Source organism: Enhydra lutris, unplaced genomic scaffold (assembly GCF_002288905.1).
Source record: "Enhydra lutris kenyoni isolate GAN:26980312 unplaced genomic scaffold, ASM228890v2 scaffoldscaffold94, whole genome shotgun sequence".
NCBI classification, from domain to species: Eukaryota; Metazoa; Chordata; class Mammalia; order Carnivora; family Mustelidae; genus Enhydra; species Enhydra lutris.
The window spans coordinates 5262245-5283218 of NW_019154178.1; the positions used below are offsets into that span (position 1 = coordinate 5262245).

The window sequence follows — 20974 nt, forward strand, 5'->3', positions numbered from 1 at the left end:
TATCCCTAATGCCGCCCTTTTTCCCTCCTTCTAATCTTCTATTTCCTAACATTTCTTGTGTTCTGAGTATCTGAGAGGTCATATAATGTTGTAGAAAAGACTGACCATATGGCTTTGATCAATTCTTAGCTTCTCTGAGCCAGTGTTTCCTTATCTGTATAATGGAGGGCTTCATCACTTTTGAGATTCCGTTCATTTTTCCCATTCTTTATTGACCACTTATAATTAACAAGTGAGATAAACATTGAAAAAAATTATAGACAGTTCACTTTCATTTGTGATTTCATGACCCCTCCTACTTTGCAAATGCTAGTTGTGAAAGAGATGTGAGCACTGTGAGGGGAAGTAGCACATTTTAGTGGCTGGCATCCAGAGAACAACATGCCTGGTCCCCGAGCATGCTTCCTTCTCATCCTTCTCCTCTGCCAGCTCACAGGTGAGTCCAGATTCCCCTGTTCTCCTGACTGCCTTCCCCATCCTGAGGTATACCTCTAGGCTTCTGGGTCCACTCTGGGACTCTGACCCAACTCAAGAAGCTCTGCTACTTCATATCTTTTTGTAATCTGTGGTTTCTAAATCAGAGGACAGAAAGAAACTAGGAGAGAAGAAAGAATGAATCAGCAGACAGACTTCCCTTCTGATTGTCCTAGGGAAGGAGGGGCTGAAAGAAAGGGTGCTGGGTAGCAGAATGACCTGTGTTCTAATCTAGATTCTGTCATGAATTAAATAAAGAATGCTATCTTCCCTGAGCCTTAGCCCTCCTTTCCTTTGAGGGCAACTTTAAAACCAAAATGAGCTCATACAGGTGTATATTTATTTATTTATAAATATACATTTTAAAAATTTCTGCTTAAACATATTTGTAAATATTTATTTAGAAATATATTAGAAAATATTTTAAATGATTATGCATAATAATGATATTAGTGGAAGGAAACATTTGAACTTTCTTTCTTAGTCTGAATAATTCAGTCAGTCTCTACTTAGAAAACCACCTTATACTATAGGTACTTTATGTCTAATACCATGAAGAACTGAGGAATCTTCTGTTCCTGTCACAAAGATTCTAGTCTTTGAAGGTTTTACCGTCCTCATGGCTCTCAGATAGGACCTGGAGCCCTGTAAAATGGGAATATCTCTCTGTTCATCAAACTCATGGGGTACCACCATGAGATCTCCCTCTGAGGACTTGGTTGGTATGTTTATGTGTGCCCCAGCCTGCCTAAAGTGACCTGCCCAAGACCACACAGTCAGTCAGTACTCCTAATCCTTTCCTCCCCACAACCTGGCCTCACTGAGTGTTCAGCAGACTGTTGCCCTCCCTGAGTTCATTAGAATTTTGCATATTTAGGAAGCACCTGGTTCTAAGCAGGTGGTCCTAGAATAGGTTTCTCACTTTAAAAACCACTCCCTGAATAGAAATAGTGATCAGAAGTGGAACTTCATAGTGAAGTGGAGGAGTACACAGCAGAGCTCTTGAAAATCCCAGCTGTCTCCTGCAACCTGAACTATGAGCAATAGGCACACACATGTGTGCCCTACTCCATGGGGCTGTGTACAGCCTACACGGTTCACCTTCCATGGAAGAAAGGAGTCCAAGATTGCCCTTTATCTTTTCTTTATTGTGTTTCTATAGTGCTTCTGAAGAGCTTAAAGTAAGTATAGAGGGCGAGAGATGGGGACGGGTGATAGGGCAGAAGCTAGGGGACTCCTTTTCCATCAGAGAGGCTTTGATGCTATACAGTAATTTACATGTTTGATTCTGCATAGAGTTCATTTCATCAAAACTAACTCTTGCTTAAGAAAGAAAAAACCAGTTTTGGAAACTACTGTGCCTTACCCAACTTCCCCTTAACTAATGTGCCACAGAAAGAGAATTTTAAATCAGTACCGAGACTGATACACAGGGAACAGAGGTTTGCAAACCTCCCAATATGCCACATGCCTTTGCCAACACTCGTGCCCTAACCCACCACATTCACATTCAAACTCCCTACTGTTCTGCCTCTCACTCATCTACCCCTGCTCCCTCTTAAGCTCTTCAGAAATACACTGAGGCAGTGTTACAGATCTCAGGGGTGTTGGGGGCATAGCTTGGGAAGCCCTGCCTTAGGAGTCCTGGCTCCACTGACTTAGAGCATGTCACCATGACCCTTGGAGTACCAGTCTCTTCATCTGTGAAGTGGGATGGGACTAAGTAGTCCCTAAGACCTCTTCCAGCTCTGAGATGCTCTTGTTTCCATGAAGAGGATGCCATGATATGCTGGTAAATTCTAATGGAGACACTGCATCCTGGGAGACTTGTTTGGGGACCAGGCCACCAAGCACGAAGTGAGTTTTACACCCTTCTTTACCCTGAAGTCTTCCTCCTTGGTACCATCCCTTAATTCTTGCTGTACTGATGATGTCCCTTCCTCTTAATATGGATCCTTACCTCCAATCAACTCTTGAGTCTTGTTGGGTGGGGGGGGAGGAGCAGGTGAGGGGAAGAGGTGATAACTCAGAGGAAAAGGAGGTGGTAAAGGGGAGGAGGTGTTTACCTTCCTGTTATGAAGGGTATCTTAGGATTGACTCTTTTAATACCAAAATATCTGAGTCTTGGGCGGGACAGAAGACAGAGGGTCTCCAGCTCCAGGTCCCTCCACCTCCAAAGGCAGGTTGGCAGGGAATGCTTGCTGCCGGAGATCTCACCATGCATGGTGACTGGACAGTGTTTTGCCATGAATTAGCCAGTGAATGGTTTATAGGCATTAGGTTCCAGACCACCTTCTGAAAAGCTCATCCTGCTGAGAAGCCATCCAAAGAAATTTTGGGAAATCTGTTTCTCACTTCTAGCCATCCTTGGGGAAATGAGAATTAAAAATGAGAAGCCTTCACAAGACCTGTCTCATAACACTGTTCCTCACCCTTCCCTCCCACCTCCTACTGTGTGGCAGAAAGCTCTGTACTTCTCGAAAAGCATTTCTCGAAATGCTTTCAAATCCATATTCACCCTTCATCCACCCCAAGTCCTTGAAAATAAAGGTTATTTTTCTTTTTGAGAGTTGAGAACACTGTAACTCAGTGTGGTAAATAAGTAGTAGTAGAAAGAATGCAAGCCTCTGACACAAAAGACCCAACTAACTCCATATCCCAAGTCTACCATTTCCCAGTTTGGGACCTTGGGGGAAATCACTCAGCATCTCAGAGCCCCAGTGTCCGCATTAATAAAATGGAGCTTAATTAACCTCTATCCTATGGAATTACTTTGAGGGTAAAAACATGATGGCCATTAAACCAGTTTATGAGCTAAGGAGTGATATCAAGGGTTTGTTGTTTATTACGGAGGAACCAGAATGAACCCAGGTCTCCTGACTCTCAGTTAAGCCAGAGCACTACCTCTTTACGCTGTTCCATGCTGCCTGGAGGAGAGGCCAACCCCACCCTTCTCAGGGTACAACCCCAGAGCCTACCACCAGGTAATCTGGAACCTAATGCCTTTAGATCAACTATTGGTCTACAAAGGGTATGTCCAATCACCACCCAGGACAATAACTCCTTCTGGGGAATTTAAAGTGGAAAAAGAAGGGACATTTGAGGTAGAATTTCAGGGAGTGGGTGTGAGAAAAAGGTGGAGACTTACTCAGGGAAGGGCTTTGAACTAGGTTTTATGGGTCTTGAATATGATTTGGATAGGCAGAGAGTAGGATAAAGCACAAACAAAAATGTGAGGTACAAAGGAAACTGGGGGTCAGGTGAAGGAGACCTGGCTGCTTGTCTGGTGAGAGCAAGTGGTTGCTGGTCCCCAGCTTCATATCTTTCCATAGCATCACGTCTTAGAGCAAAAGCCCAGGGTTTTTCAGATAAGTCAGCCCAGGTCATGTGCTGCTAAGCTGATTACCATGCCAGAGGAAGTCTACCACTGGAACTGGGTTCCTGTCAGTCTTACCCAACCCAGTTGGCTGCTATTAAATGAGGAAAGGATGAAGTGGATGCAGGAAAAGACAAGTTAGGACATTCAATACACTGATCTAGGTGGGAGGGTTTCATGGGGTCCAATCCTCCCAGGCCTTGTAGTTGGGTGTTAGTAGCCACTCATTCTCTAGAGTCTTCCAATCTTACAAATCATGCTCAATTTTGGTATTGTAGGTTCTCCAAATGCCTACTACATCCCCTTTCATATCCCATACAGCCATTTATTTAATGGCTATTTCCTAACTCCGAGAGTACAAGGGTCAGGATGGTATCCCTCCCTAGTTATGTCCTCAGCGCCTAGACAGTGCCTGACACAAATATGGAACTAAATAAATTCTTGCTAGAGGAAAGAATGACTGAGTGAAGAAAACATGACCTACATAGGCAAGGTAAAACTCAACAGGATTGCTCCAGGTGGAAAAGCCATCACAGAATGGGGAACTTCAGGTCAGCCTTGGGCAGCTGAGAGAAGTCTCTTGTTTCTGGATCCCTTTTCACAGCCAACTCTGGGAAACTCTTTCCACAGAAGAGGAAACAAAAATGGCTAGGACTGGCTAACCCTGCCTCTTATCATCTGAACTCACACTTGGGGAATAGCATGGAGCTACTTTCTTCTTTCATGACCCCTATATTCATCCTAAAGATATAATTACGATAGAAACAATACACTCCCTCTAGGCTTGACAATTTGCACTGTGTTGTGTTGACAATTTGCACTGTGTCATCTTCCAATTTCATCCTAACAAGGAGCAGTGAATTTGGAGATTTTTTTTTATATCCTCACACAAAATTCACGTGTCTTGGCATTCGCCCAGAGAATACAGCACACCACACGTGAGGAAGTGAAAACAATGATTGCCCGTGTCTAAATGTGTGCACACCAGCTATAGTACTAAAGTCATATTCTTGCTGTCTCCCTGATTTCAACATCTCCCCCAAACCTTGTGTGAAAATTCAGGGTTGCAGCTACTTGGAGCCAAGTGACAACTGCTTTCTTTGACTGCAAAATATTCACCTTATTGTTGATGTAAAAGGATACAAACATTATAGGATCTGTCGAAAATTCAAACTGACACTGACTTTGTAGCATGGACTAGGACTACTTTGATACACCATGGAGATGATCAAAGACAGAGCAACTGGAAATCATCCTGCTTTAGTATTTAGGGATGCAAGGGAGAGGGTTTTTGAAAAATCAGATTACTTAACAGATTGATTTAATAAAGACTTGAGAGATCCAAATTATATATGCACTGACTGATGGGAGCGAGGAGACAGAAATGTTTGAAAACAGGAATCAGCCCCCAAAAAAGACTTTTACCACGGGATAAGCCAGTACTTTTGGAGACAAATTTAGCGAAAAGATTTGGTTAAGATCCCAAAACTGTAGGGGCATCCAGGCGGCTCAGTCAGTTAAGTGGCTGTCTTTGGCTTAGGTCTTGATTGTGGTGTCCTAGGATAGAGCCCTGAATCTGGCTCCCTGCTCAGCCAGGAGGCTGCTTCTCCCTCTGCCCCTCCCCCTTGTCATGCATGTGTGTGCACTCTCTCTCTCTTTCAAATAAATAGATAAAATCTTTAAATTAAAAAAAATCCCAAAATTGTAATCAAGGCACTTGGTTAACATTTGGTAGCATCAGGATTCCCTTTCTCTGGGGCACTTGTAAAGCAGCTTGTGCTTGAAGGTCACCAAAAGACACAAAGGGGTAATCAGATTCTGTGAGGTCCAAGGGCTTCAGAATTGACAGCTGAGCCCTCACTGCTGAAGAGGAGTGAGGGAGAGAGCTGGAGTTGGCAATAGTGCTCCAAGCCCCTCAAACTGAGCCAGACTGGAAAGACCTCAGGCTCCAGAGCCAGAGTGGCATTGAGTTAAATCCTCAAATCATCACCTACTAGCTTTGTGCCTTTGGAAAAGTTATTTAGGTTTCTTTGAATCTCAGTTTTCTCATCGAATCAGGAGTTAATAAGCTTGTGCTATGAAGGGTCAAATAGTAAATATTTTAGTCTTTGCAGCACAATAACCTTTGTCACAACTACTCAGCTCAGCCTTTGTAGTGGAAAACCAGCCATAAACAATATGTAAATGAAAGAACGTGGCTGTCTCCTGGGGCACCTGTCTGGCTCAGTTGGTTGGGCTTCCTATTCTTGGTTTCAGCTCAGGTCATGATCTCAGGGTTGTGGGATAGAGCCCCCAACGGCGGTTGCACTCTGCATGAAGTCTACTTGTCTCTTCCCTTCCCCTCTGTTCCTCCTCATCCCAGCTCTCTCTCTTTCTAAAATAAATAAAATCTTAAAAAAAAAAAAAAAAGACCATGGAGGTGTCCAAATAAAATCTGATTTACCAAAATAGGCAGCAGGCCACATTTGGCCATGGACTATGTAGGTGGCTGATGTCTGTGTAAAAGGATCAAGAGTCCTGGTTTTTAGGATTGCTTTAGGTATTAGGCATAATCTTCATAATAAATGTTTGGCACAGAATCAACCTTAATACATAGTATCTATATTGGGGACTATTGCCGGAGTCATTGAGTTTTAAGAGGAACTATAGAAATAAATCCCTAGTGAAGCAATTTTGGATAACTGGAGAGGCCAGGACAGGAATTTGGTCTGCTAGAAGGGGAATGAGTTGCATCAGTGCCAGGGTGGTAGAAAATATGATGGTAAGACTCAACACCAAAAACCCCCAATAATCCAATTAAAAATGGGCAGAGAGGGGCGCGTGGGTGGCTCAGTGGGTTAAGCCTCTGCCTTCGGCTCAGGTCATGATCTCGGGGTCCTGGGATTGAGCCCCGCATCGGGCTCTCTGCTAGGCAGGGAGTCTGCTTTCTCCTCTCTCTCTCTCTCTCTCTCTCTCTCTCTTTCTCTCTCTCTGCCTGCCTCTCTGCCTACTTGTGATCTCTCTCTGTCAAATAAATAAAAAATCTTTTTTAAAAAAAGTGCAGAGAACCAGAATAGACTCTTTTCCAAAGAACACATACAGATGACCAACAAACACATGAAAAGATGCTCATCACTAATTATCAGGGAAATGCAAATCGGCCACAATGAGATATCGGCTCATACCAGGCAGAATGATTAGTATCCAAAAGACTACAACAAGTGTTGGCAAGCGTACGGAGAAAAGGGAATCCTAGCACACTGTTGGTGGGAATGTAAATTGGTGTAGCCACTGTGGAAAACACAGTTTTTTCAAAAAGTTAAAAATAGGGGCGCCTGGGTGGCTCAGTGGGTTAAAGCCTCTGCCTTTGGCTCAGGTCATGATCCCAGGGTCCTGGGATCGAGCCCCACATCGGGCTCTCTGCTCAGCAGGGAGCCTGCTTTCTCCTCTCTCTCTGTGCCTGCCTCTCTGCCTACTTGTGATCTCTGTCAAATAAGTAAAATCTTTAAAAAAAAAAAAAAGTTAAAAATAGAAATACCATACAATCCAGTAATTCTACCACTGGGTATTTACCCAAAGAATACAAAGACACTAATTCAAAAAGATATATGCACCCCTGTGTTTAATGCACCATTATTTATAATGGCCAAGATATGGAAGCAGCCCAAGTGTGTATCAGTAGATGAAGGGATAAAGAAGATGTCGTATATATACACAATGGAATATGACAGCCATCACAAGGAATGAAGTCTTGCCATTTCCAGCATGAATGGACCCAAGTGAAATAAGTCAGGCAGCGAAAGACAACTACCGTACGATTTTACTCATATGTGGAATCCAAAAGAAACAAATAAACAAAACCAGAAACAGACTCACAAATACAGAAAAGAAACTGGTGGTTGCCAGAGGGAAGAGGTGGTGAGGGAATGAATGTAATAGGTGAAGAGGATGAAGTGGTACAAACCTCCAGCTAGAAGATAAGTCAGTCTGGAGGAGATCCTGCTGAGTGAAATAAGTCAAGCAGAGAGAGTCAATTATCATATGGTTTCACTTACTTGTGGAGCATAAGGAATAATACGGAGGACAGTAGGAGAAGGAAAGGAAAAGTGAATGAGGGGAAATTGGAGGGGGAGACAAACCATGAGAGACTGTGAACTCTGAGGAAGAAACTGAGGGTCTTAGAAGAGAGGGGGATGGGGGGATGGGTGAGCCTAGTGGTGGGTATTAAGGAGGGCACGTATTGCATGGAGCACTGGGAGTGGGGCATAAACAATGAATCTTGGAACACTGCATCAAAAACTAATGATGTATTATATGGTGGCTAACATAACACAATAAAAAAAAAAGATAAATGAGTCACAGAGATGAAAAGTACAGCACAGGGAATATAGTCAATAATGTAATAAGGGCTCCTGGGTGACTCAGTGAACTGAGCCTCTGCCTTCGGCTCAGGTCATGATCTCAGGGTCCTGGGATCGAGCCCCACATCGAGCTCTCTGCTCAGTGGGGAGCCTGCTTCCCCGTCCCTCTGCCTGCCTCTCTGCCTACTTGTGATCTGTCTGTCTCTGTCAAATAAATAAATAAAATCTTTGAAAAAATAATGTTGTAATAACTTAGTATGGTGACTACACTTATCACGGTGAACACAGCAAAATGTATAGAATTGTTGAATTACTATGTGGTACACCTAAAACTAATATAATTATTGTATGTCAACTATATTTCAATTAAAAAAATATGGTAACAGATCAAGCTTTGACATGAAGTAGAACCAGGATGCTTGGTCAATCACACAGGACCAATGAGCCACAGTGTCCGGGGCCCACAGTTATTTGAATTTCTTTCAGAATCAGAAGAAAAATAAATATAATAAAAATAATTAATATGTAATAATGAATCCAGCTGGCATTACATTCATTTTTATACCAATGCAGTCATAAAATATAATTTTTAATATTTTTTATGGATGAAGGCAAAAGTGAATACAGCCTACAAATGTCATAGTGCAGCCCAACAACCACCTCATTATAATACAACTGTCGGGATCCTATAGATTGGATGCTTTACTGGATTTTAAAAATATGTTCCAGGGTCATCTGGCTGGCTCTGTTGGTGGAGTGTGACTCTTGATCTCAGGGTTGTGAGTTTGAGCCCTACCTTGGGCATGGAAATGACTTAAAAAGGTTTTCTTTCTTTCATTCTTTCTTTCTTTTTTGTGCTTTCCATGATGGAATTAATAAAATTTCTCTTAGACATTTCAGCATGACGCATTATGTTAAGAGGTAGAATGGAAAATAACTGGGTTTTGTACTTGTATGGAGAACACCTTTAAGAAGACTTGGGTTCTGGTTTTGGTTTTGCCACTATTTGTGATCCTTGAACACTTTCTCAGTTTCTGCTGTTTGGTTTTCTCATTTGTAAGCGATGATGGATGGAAACTCAATCCTGTGAGTACTGATGTGAGCTCTGCCTCTTACTGACTGTGTACCTCTAAATTTCCTTTCTGCTCTATGCTATCCCAAGTCTGTCCCTCAGATCTTAACAGGTAGAAGACTCATCCCCCACACTTGTTCATTGGAAATGCTCCATGGGCCACTTCTGAAAGCTTTTCCCACAGCCATACTTCACTGTTTTCCACCTGCAACCACATAACCAGTGGTGGTTGTTCATAGGTCATACTTTTTGAAGTGAACTAAGATTGCGGTGAGACAAAAATTTCTTGGGGAAGTGAACCCCTACTACAACTCTTAATAGTTGGGGGTGAGTATCACAAGTCGGTCTAGGCATCCTACAGAGCGTCCAGTGCTCTTTTGCCTTTCCACTCAAGGAAGGACACTGAAATTCAAGTGAATGAGAACCTCACTAGGGGATGATTTCAAATGCACTCTCATCAATCATAAAACAGAAGATGAAACACCCACAAGCTTCCTAGCTATTGTTATCATTAAGAACTTAGAGCTCCCTTCCCAGTGTCCTGATCTCTGCTTGAGAACAACTGCTCCCCCCACCCCACACCCTCCCCCATCAGGCAAGCTGCTGCTTCTGCATCTGCAGCAAAATCAGCTCTCCCAGGAGCAATCTGGGATTCCAAAGGGGAGTTTGGACGATAACCTCACCACTTGTGCCCTAACAGGAATTTGTCCAAGATGGAGGTGGGCCTCATGACTTACCTCAGAGTGTGAGACTTTCCAACCTGAGGTCTCTGGGAAGAGGTGGGTTCACCTGCAGTCCCTCCTTTCAGGCAAAGTATTCTTTTTTTTTTTTAAGATTTTATTTATTTATTTATTTGACAGGCAGAGATCACAAGCAGGCAGAGAGGCAGGCAGAGAGAGAGGAGGAAGCAGGCTCCCTGCTAAGCAGAGAGCCTGATGCAGGGCTCGATCCCAGGACCCTGGGATCATGACCTGAGCCGAAGGCAGAGGCTTTAACCACCCAGGCGCCCCTGGGCAAAGTATTCTGACCTTATTGCCTTTGTGTGAATTTCAAAGGGCTTCCCAGGGCCTGGTTGGGTTGGCCTGAGAGGATTTCTTGGGACCTTCCCAGAACCCAAAGCAGGTGAGTAATTGGTGGCAAGGGCAGAGACTTAGGTTTACTTTATGGTTCTCTGTGTCTGCAGGGCCAGTAACCTCTGGAGTTCTGAAGGAGCTGGTCGGTGACCTTGGTGGGTCTGTGACTTTCCCTCTGAAGGCCCCAGGAGTTCAGATTGACAGCCTTGTCTGGATCTTCAATGAAACCCCTCTCATTACCATACAGCCGAAAACACCAGAGAGACAAACCAATGCTATAGTGACCCAGAGTCATAACAAGGAAAGGGTGGACTATCTACGTGGAAACTATTCCCTGAAGCTCGGCAAACTGGATAAGAGTGACTCGGGTGATTACCGCGTGAATATCTACAGCTCTTCCCTCAAAGACCCCTTCATCCAGCGGTATAGGCTGCGTGTCTATGGTGAGCAGAATCAGTTCTAAATGTGGACGACTGCCTTCATGAAGTGGTTAACTCTCTGATATTCGAGATGTTCAAACAAAGGTTAGGTAAACATTTGGCAAGAATGTAGAAGAGGGAAGTCTTGCATGGATGAAGTAAATGTAGCTGATCCCTAAGGCCCCTTCCTGTTCAGAGGTTCTGCCAAGAGGCAGTGCAATGTAGAGGATGGGTGATAGGGGAAGCCGTGATCACACAAGTCAAATGTTGGCTTCTCTACCTACTAACTGCATAGTTTTAGCCAGATTACTTAAACTATGTGAAACTTCATTTCCATATCTATAGTGGGGAGGAAGGTGATGCCTATTTTAGAAAGATTATTGCATATAAACATCAACTACACCTGTTTCCCTATGGGTAGTGAAAACACAAGAATCAAAAGGAAGATAAAAATATCAGCTTTATTTTTTTTCTGGTGAAGCTAGGAGATAGGAGAAATATTTTCCCCCAATTCTAGACATTGGAGCCCGTTCAGGGAAGACAACGTTACAAAATATTTACTCAACCAGTTACAGGAATAGCTGCCTTACTCACCGAGATGTAGGATCAGGGACAGCCAGAGATGGGCCTCCAGGTTTGCCTTTAAGAGGTAGGCCATGTACCTTGATCCAGGTGTGTCCTCCATATGTACATAGTTGAAAGGAACAGAGGGCATGCGTCAGCTGAAGGCGGTGGGAGGCAAACCACATTTAAATAGCAATCTTTTTTTTTTTTTTAAACAGCAATCTTAACTTTCTCAGAGTAGAGAAGGTAATAATAAAGAAAGGATGTTGGATGTCAGACTCTCATCATCTCATCAACGAACCAATTGCTCATCCTCTCAGGGAGAACAGTGAGCATGAGAAAGAGAGGGCCAGAAATATTATTCCCATACTATTCTCTCCTGGAGAGTAAACTGAAAGTCTCTTCAAAGAAACCTAAAGACCAAGGAATAGGGAGCCTCTTAAAAAAAAAAAAAAAAAAAAAAAAAAAAAAGATAAAATTAGCTCACATCTAAAATACATCTAGCACGAGCCTGGCTATATAGCTTTGCTTTGAAAATGGCAGCTGCATTCTTGTTGTATTATTATTATTTCTGTTGCTACTGTTGTTTATATATAACTGTGGGAAAGCCAACCTAGACAGTTCTTTTTTCCAGATAAGAATGAGAATTCTGTTCTGAATTGTTTCTTGCTCTCCACTCTGTAGCACCCCCAGAGATTCAGGTCCAAGGTTTGCAAGAATAATTCAGAAAAGTCATAGTTTCCACTCTTGGTTGTCCAATTCTCTTCTGCAGAGCACCTGTCAAAGCCCAAAGTTACCATGGGTCTACAGAACAACGAGAATGGCACCTGTGTGACTAATTTGACATGCTTCATGGACCAAGGAGGAGAGGATGTGACCTACAGCTGGGAGTCTCTGGGGCAGGGAGCCAATGAGTCCTATATTGGCTCCATCCTCCCCATATCCTGGAGGCTGGGAGAAAGGGGCATGACCTTCATCTGTGTGGCCAGGAACCCCATCAGCAGCAATTCTTCAAACCCTGTCTTTGCCTGGAAGCTCTGTGAAGGTGACTGTTTCCCCCTTTTCTCCAGGAACTTCTGTCTTGGGACCTATACCTTCTTCAGCTCCTGGTCCGAATGGGAATAGCCCATGAAAACTGAGGGCCCCTGGGAAGTCACCAGACTGGGAGGAAGGTGGCAGTTGCTCCAAGACCTGGGTCACTTTTCCCTCGCTGACTCTTCTCCTTTCCCTGTGCCTCCACCCGTTCTCTCTTTAAAGGTGCTGCTGATGACCTGGAACCTTCCATGTTCCTGTACGTTCTGGGGCTGGTCTTCCTGTTCAGCGCCTTTTCCCTGGTGCCGGTAATTCTAATTATGCGGAGAGAAAGAAGAAAAGGTAGAGCATGCACTAGTTTTGCCTTCAGCCTCATTCCTGCATTTGCCCCCTAATTTCTTCAACAAACATATGTTAAACTGTGTGTCAGGCTTGGTACTAGGCACTAAGGATACAGAAATGAAGAGGCCATATTCTGTGTCCTCAAGGAGAGCACAGTCATCATGCACTCCTCAGTTCTGGAGTAAGAGAGTAAGAGAATCCATAATTTATCTCCTAAGTTCAAAGTCCTCCCAGTTTCCTCTCCAGGGCTAACCCTTCTCCTTCCCCCTGAGGGCCTTTCTGGTGTAGCCCTCCTACTGACACCCGCCCTACACTACTGACTCCACTCCCCAGACCTGGGGCATGGCCTCCAACTCTGAGGTCCCATACACTAACACATTCCTGTCGGCCCTCCAAATCCCCATCCCTTTCAGAGCCCCAACCCATACCCAGTCCTCCTCATCAGATCAACTCCGGAGACCTCTCTTTACTCCCATCTCAGTCTGGACACATTCCTCCTGGAGAAGGCTATCTCTGTCTCTCTCCATGCCAAACCCCATGCTCTGCATCCCTAAATATTTCTGCTGGTTTTTTCTTCTCAGCTTCCCTGATACTGTCCATGTGGAGTGTTAGGGAGGGACCTAAGCAGCAGTTGTGTATAAACTGTAGGTGTTAAGATCTTTCCTCCCTCTCAAGAGCACTCTGAAAGTGTTTCTGACTTTCTATGCTTCCCCTTTGGCTGCCCTAGTCCACAAATTGGGAAGTGAAGTAACCAGGGTAAACAGCTCATTATGGGATCTCCCTGGGTGTAACATGGAAAGTCCCATGTCCCAGAAACCAGCATGGTGGTCACCCTAAGTGGGTCTTCTGAGGGGTAGGCTGGTGGGGTGGTGAATCAAAGGAGGGTCTTCTCTGATTCCTTCCCTCCTTGGTTTCAGAGTCCATTGAAGAAAAGAAGGGAATGGATACTCATCAGGAAATTCTTAACTACTACCCCCCTCCTGGAGAGACCCCAGTGTATGACACAATCACCTGCATTAATGTGAGTCCTTTCCCATCTTTCCTGGAACCTAATCTTCCTCTCAACGCCCTCCTTGCTTTAGTTGAGATTTCTCTGTGGACTTGGGCAACATGGAATATGAGGATGTATAGCCCTTGAAACCCAACACGCCTGTGTCTCCCTAAGTCCTTATGAATGCTTTCTCATGCAGGAGTCAGTGACCTCTGGTTCTGAGCCCCAGGTTCTGACCCAGCCAGTAATGCTTGCCCTGTAATTTGTGGAATTCTCTTTTCCCTCCACTGTTCACAAGGGCCACTCAACAGGCCAAATTCCTTTTGCAAAGAACAGCCCATAGGGAAGTGTGAGTTTGGCCTGATGTTTGAGTTATGGTGTCAGAACACGGGCTATAGAGATGCCTTTTCCATCTAGAGAAGGCTCAGGGGCCATGGTTGCTCTGGGCCCACATTCAAGGCTTTCTAGGTGTGGGTCACCAAGCTGAGGTAAATAAGCACATTGTCAATTCAAATGAAACTCTTCAAAAAGAAGTTCATAAGAATAAAGTTTAAAGAAACTCAAATAATAAGATAATTTCGAGGCATGACCTGGACAGACAACTTTGACAGGCCCCAGGAATCACTGTAGCCCCAGGTGCGCCTACTCCTTAGAAGGCATAGAACACTTTCCACATTGGCCCATTCAGTGAAGAAATAAAAGCAGCCCTTTGGGGCCTCAGAATGCCAGCTTCAGTCCAGCCCTTGGTGTCTCAAGTTATATCTTATCTACCACATTTCTGAGAGGAGATATTATGCTTTCTTTTGAAGCCGTTAGTGTCCTGGGAGTTCCTTTCTGCCTCCCAGGGGTGACTGTTCTGGGCTCCACACAGCCTGGCTTATGTCAAAACCAATTGCTTTATCACCACCCTCCTCCTTCCCTGCTCAAGACACACTCTCAGGAGACCACAGGACTGTCCTGGGTGTTCAGGAAGAAACTTCACTGACCCAGGATACTTTTCTCCAGCCTGGAAGTTGCTTTTGCTATTGCTGTCATCGCTGTTTTGTTGTTTTGACCCATCAATCGTCCTCACATATTTGCTCCAAGGGTCCTTCGGGCTAATGGCAAAGTTTACTTGCAACATTAGCTATATTACTTCAAATTATCCTTCGATCACCTTAGGCTTCTCATAGCTCATGAGACTTCTATATCTTATACATGTTTTGATTTATTTTTTTTAAAGATTTTATTTATTTATTTGACAGACAGAGATCACAGGCAGGCAGAGAGGCAGGCAAAGAGAGGAAGGGAAGCAGGCTCCCTGCTGAGCAGAGAGCCCGATGTGGGGCTCCATCCCAGGACCCTGGGATCATGACCTGAGCCGAAGGCAGAGGCTTTAACCCGCTGAGCCACCCAGGCGCCCCTGTTTTGATTTATTTAAACACAACACAATTTAGAAATCTGGCAATTGCTTCTTGGAAAAAAGTTATTACTAATTATAATAGCACTTACCAACAAGAGCTCCTCCCTTTCCCACTCCTGGTCCAGAAGCTCTCTTCCGTCTTGCCCTTCCTCCCATCTCTGCTTTCCTTCCTGGATTCTGCCTGTCTCTTTGGGTTTGTCTAGGTGACCTATGATTGCTTTTTTCTTTTTTTAACAGGACACTATTCCAGAGGAGAATCTAGCAAATTCACTTTACTCCTCTGTGCAAATACCCCAAAAGGTAAGAAGCTTTAGAGCCAAGATTCACCTTACTTGTCTCATCCTTTTTGCTGGTTCGAGCTTAGCTGAAACAGTGTTGGGCCCCAGCGATCTTGTATTCTCTGGTATTAAAACTTCCCCGGCACATTCCCTTTCCCTTTGTTTAGGGTTACACAAGAATATATGGAATAAGTGAGAATTATGTGTCGAATGGAGTAATATGGAACAAATAGAGAGGGAGAGAGGTTCTAGGTAGAGATGATCAAGAAAATCAGTAGGGTCCTGAGGATTTGGATGGAGAAAAGCCCATGGCTCAGGCTGTGCCTCAGATGGGAGAGATTGCTGGGGAGACAACTCCAGCTTGCTTCTGAGCTACCAGTAAGCTGGAGGCAAGAGAGATTTTTAATACTTTTCTTTGATCTAGCTATGTTACATCTGGTTTGCATCCTTTCCCCAGACTACTAATGGGCTAAGTTTTTTTTTTTTTTAAGATTTTATTTATTTATTTGACAGACAGAGATCACAAGTAGGCAGAGAGAGAGAGAGGAGGAAGCAGGCTCCCTGCAGAGCAGAGATCCTGATGCGGGGCTCGATCCCAGGACCCAGGGATCATGACCTGAGCCGAAGGCAGAGGCCCTAACCTACTGAACCACCCAGGCACTCCTAATGGGCTAAGTTTTAAAGCTTATTCCCTCACAGATCATACCCGGCAGAAATAGTGATACCTTCCTGTCTCCCCTTCCAACCAGGTCAGAAAAAACAAGAATGAGTAAAGCAGTTTGCATAGTAATGGAGAAAGTAATAGGATTATTGGAAGTAAAGTTCAGTTCATAAAGCGTTCAAAAAAGTAAATTTAACCTTAAGTAACAGTTTCTCTACAGCGGGAGGTTTGGGTTGGATGACCTTAGCAAGGAAGGGGTCTGGGATGGTGGGGTCTCCTGGTGGGATCCAGCGCCCTCCCACCTCCAGCAACCTGCATCTTTATATCTGCCTAACAGACGGAGAAACCGCACTCTCCACCCACATCACCAGACACACCAAGGTTATTTGCCTATGAGAATGTCATCTAAACAGCAGCGCGTTCCTTCTGCCTCGCCTCAAAGAAAAATAAATCACTGAATTGACTGGAAATACTGAGGAAGAATGAAGAACACTGACTTCCTTCCAGAATAACTATCCTCTATGTTCCTTCAGATTTGAGTTCCTAATTCCATTCACTCCTGAGAAATCTCCTCAACCCCCAGATGTGTAACGGTCTCTTCCTGGAAATGTTACTGTGAATTTATCAGCCAGTCCCAAGGAAGAGGCTTAGAAGTATCTCTATTGAAATGTACATTCACTGTCTGATCGTATGAATGACAACTCCCATTCCAGGGCTTGGAGATAGGACTAGACCAAGAGTCTGGTGACCAAAAGAGTGAGAACATAGGAATGGCAGATATTTCCAGAAAAAGCAGATGTAGCCCTCAGAAAAGGATTCCTTAACCAACTCATTACCTATGTGCCTAGCACTGTGCTGAGCTTCCACTGATTTTGCTCAGGTGTGCTCTCTGCTCTCATGAAATTGATTCATCATGAGTGAATTGAGTGAGTTCTGTGGGCATTATTAGCAGCAGATCTGACCGCAAATTCCCAATAACCAGAGAGTCAGGTGTGAATCCGTAGGACTTGGGAGCCAAAGTGTATGAGGACAGAGAAGCCAGGCAGAAGACTGGTTTTGTCTGGATGGATACTCCAAAGTGTGCTTGACCTGAGGACAAGGACCACAGCCCCAGCTTCATTTACACTCTGTGCTGCAAGTGAGAAGCCAGGGCCATCTCAACGGAGAAACTGAACATGAAGACGCATTTAGAATCTATTTAAAAGACTTGGAATTAGGGGTGATCATATGTAAATATTTAAAGTCACGTAATTCACTCAATGAATATTTATTCAGGATCTCTGCCAGGTCAGTCTGGCAAATAAAACAGATATAATCCCTGCCTCCCTTTTTACAGTTTACCTTTTTAATGAAATGAGAAATATGGGGAGGAGGACAGTTGCTTTTGATATGTTTCTGAACACATCTTGAATGAAAATATTGGGGAGGCATCTGATGCCCTAGGTCTGAGGGGTGTAAACTGTTAAATGAAAAAGCTGAAACAGTTTTGTTTGAAGTCCTTTATTCAAAAGAAAGTAACCCATGGATTGGGGAACACACTGACTCAGAAGTACTGGGTACTCTTCTCAAGGGATTTTTGGGCAAGACCAAGTTTACAAAGCATTAGAAGAGACAACATGGAAACAGGGCACAATTGGCTAGGAGGGTGGGGATTTCCTGAGTAAGGTGAACCTCCCAACAACAGGTGAGTTTTCTAAGACACCTTCTCCCATGCCCATCCACATCTCACAAACTCTTGCAAGGGGCTGGTTGCTTTTATGTAAAGTTTCGTTCAGTAGTTTTGTTCTCACATGACTCCCATGAGGCAAGCTGGGCTTATGTCTCTTCTACAAATGTTGAAATTGAGACAAGGAGAAACTTCAGTATGTGATCAAAGCTATTAAAAAAAAAAAAAAAAAAAAAAGCAGTGCCCACTCTACCAGCCATCATTCACCAAAGGAGGGTGAGGAAGATGGGAGCTCAAAAGAGGGGTGGATCCCCCTCTTCCCAGGTGTAGCATGGAGAAAAGGACATGGTTTTTAGAGACAAGCAGGCCTGGGGTCAAAAGCCCTAACTAGCAGAATGACCTTTGCCAAAGACTTGGGTTCTGTGAGCTTCTACTTTCTTATTTCTAAATCTTATAGGGTTTGCAATGTGGGATTATATGAAACAATTGTGAGTATATGGTATGTAGTAGAAGATTCATATATGGCTCATGATGTTTAAGGAAGGGAATAATACGGGGGGAAATGGTTAACTTCCCATGTCAACTTAGCATAAGATACAGAAGCATTAAAATGAAGAATCAGCCCTTAAAAGAAGGAGTCTGGAGAAGGGAGGAGAAATTTTCCCTTCTTTCTTTCTAGGTTCTTTGGCTGGTATAATAATTAGATTAACAAAAGCCAGATTAATAGGTCAAAAATTTTGATCTTATATGTATGAGATTCCCATAAAAAATATGAGACTCAAAACTTCTCAGGCAGTTAAGGCTTTTATACCATCTTGAACTAAGGAAAGGGGTAGGGGCCTGAGGTTTCAAAGGGGAGGAAGATGATTCACAGGAGAATGAGAAGAGCAAATGTATTATATACGGTGTTTGCCCTGCCATGCAGGTAAGTCTCTCAGATGAAAACATTACCTCTGGTAGTGGCTCTCTTTCTGGTACAGGCTCCCTTTCTAAATTTTATCAGGTAATAATGGAGAGGCAAAAAGCTTTTCCTGAGTCTGCTGGGTCTTGATTGACTTCACTTCAAAATAATCCACATGCCAAAGCGTGGGTGATATATTTTGGGCTGGTGTATTCTGCTCCCCTTCAATGGTGTTAAAAAATGATTAACAAAATGCAGATAATACAAACAAGCTTTATTAAGCGCTTCATGAAGTGGGCAGTCTCCATTTGGACATGTGCAAAATGGGGCAGAAGGCTGGAAGACTTTGTAAGATAAAAAATAAAGAATGAGAGGCGCCTGGGTGCCTTCAGCTCAGGTCATGATCCCAGGGTCCTGGGATCGAGACCTGCATCAGGCTGTCTGCTCCACGAGGAGCCTGCTTCCCCACCCCCTCTCTGCCTACCTCTCTGCCTACTTGTGATCACTCTCTCTGTGTCAAATAAATAAATAAATAAATCTTTTTTAAAAAGACATAGTTAAAAAAAATAAAGAATGAGGAAGAGAAAAATAGAAAATATCTGAATGACTAGAGCCACAAAATCAGACTCATTTGGAATGAAAAGGTCCCAGGTTGGCTTGGCATTTGGAGATTAGTGGGCTGGAAATACCACTGGATTTTTTATCAAACAGAGCATTTGCAGGAACATAAAAGTTATGCAACTTTTGGTTTGCTTACATGGCACCTTGGACAGAAGTGGTTCGTCTTGGACCTAGAAATTTGTGTCAGCACTGGCTTATAGCAAAGTGGGCAGGAGGAGAGAGAGAAATTGGGAACTTATTTTCCTCTGTGCTAAAAGAACTTAAAAACAATGCTTCCTGGGCAAGAATGGGATTGAAAATCATATTGTCTCAAAAAGACACCATGAGATTTACATACAAAAATATTTATTACTTTGCCATTTGTTATAGTGATGTTATAGTGATGTTCTATGAAACTACCTAAAACTCTAACCACAGGGAAAGGTGACGTGACACAGATGTTAGGAATTACGGGTTATAAAGCTAGAAAGTGTAATGACTCTGAAGGGTAGTTGAGTGTGCCACCGCAAAATATGCCTCTTGATCATAAGGGTTATGTTCAGTTGATTATTTTAAAGAAACAACAGATGCAGGAAAAGATCTTTTGTCTCTTTTGTAAGGGACAATTACATTTACAAAGGAAATCTCCAAATGTACAGGTGTCTCCCTCCTATATTAGAAAAAGAAGGATGACTCTGAATTATAAAAGAATCTTACTATGTGACAATGATACCCTTTACTGTCCTTTTCCTGATAACTTCCCAGAAAAAGCTTCCCCCTCAAAACACCTTCCTTTTGCCTTTAGCTGAAAATGATATTTAAGATGGTGGCTTGGGGCATTTCGGGGAGTTTTACTCAGTTTCCTGGGTATCTATACATGGTATATAGGAGGCATACATGTTATTAAACTTCTGTGGGGTTTTTTTTTCTCTTGTTAATCTTTTGTTACAGGAGGTGGAGGGTCTCAGCCCAGAATCTAGGAAGGTACAGAGAAGATTACTTTCTCTGCCCTACAATATCATGAGTGAAGGAAAGTACAAAGTGAAATTTAATGTGCTGTATGAGTACAACTATGTTTTTAAAACACCAATGCAAAGAAAAACAGGAGAAAAAACATCAAAATATGTAAGCTGGGTTTTGTGGGGCAGGTGATATCTTTGGTGGCTTGGTTTTCTTCTGCTTATCTTAATTTTCCAAAAGTTCCTTAATGAGAAAGGATGTATTACATAATGGAGTGGAAGAAATTTTAAATAAGTGTTCAGTCAGTAAAAAGAGGTGTGACCCACTGTGAGGAGTTGAGGGGAAATTCTGAGATCCCCCATCTTGGGGGTGGGAGGCCTGCAGTGGGAGAGGACGGAAAGTGACTCCTCCAGGTGAGAATGAGGTGGGAAGAAGAGTGAAGCCCCTAAAACATGATGATCAGAGGAAAAGATTACTCTGCCTCAGAGTGGGTGGTTTGAGGTTGGGGGAGCTTCAGAGCGGGCAAAGATCGGGAGGGGAGACTAACGACTGCCTGCCTGCCGGGGTTTAGAATGCGTCTGTCCCCGCCCCCTCTCCTCTAAACCAGTCCGATTGGTGAAATAAGTAGAATCAGCCCTCCCTCCCTCTTTTTAAACCAGTGACTAAAATCAGGCCCAGGGGGGCGCCTGGGTGGCTCAGTGGGTTAAGCCGCTGCCTTCGGCTCAGGTCATGATCTCAGGGTCCTGGGATCCAGCCCCGCATCGGGCTCTCTGCTCAGCAGGGAGCCTGCTTCCTCCTCTCTCTCTGCCTGCCTCTCTGCCTG

At 43.7% G+C, this 20974-nt stretch overlaps 1 protein-coding gene across 1 annotated transcript; it reads left to right on the top strand.

Annotated features, from left to right (window-relative positions):
* The first annotated feature begins 365 nt into the window (after window positions 1–365).
* On the top strand, window positions 366–17347 carry LOC111138800 (SLAM family member 7). Its single transcript, XM_022490700.1, has 7 exons — window positions 366–436; window positions 10446–10778; window positions 12091–12363; window positions 12576–12692; window positions 13610–13713; window positions 15323–15385; window positions 16362–17347. The coding sequence occupies exons 1-7, from the start codon at window positions 382–384 to the stop codon at window positions 16431–16433; spliced, it is 1017 nt and encodes a 338-aa protein (XP_022346408.1). The 5' UTR covers window positions 366–381; the 3' UTR covers window positions 16434–17347.
* The last annotated feature ends 3627 nt before the right edge of the window (window positions 17348–20974 follow it).

Bases quoted from the DNA above. Each gene is read 5' to 3' on its own strand.
- LOC111138800 (XM_022490700.1), top strand. From the start codon at position 382: ATGCCTGGTCCCCGAGCATGCTTCCTTCTCATCCTTCTCCTCTGCCAG. The intron at 12,364-12,575 runs GTGACTGTTTCC...CTCTCTTTAAAG, and splicing joins TGCCTGGAAGCTCTGTGAAG to GTGCTGCTGATGACCTGGAA. The intron at 13,714-15,322 runs GTGAGTCCTTTC...TTTTTTTAACAG, and splicing joins ACACAATCACCTGCATTAAT to GACACTATTCCAGAGGAGAA.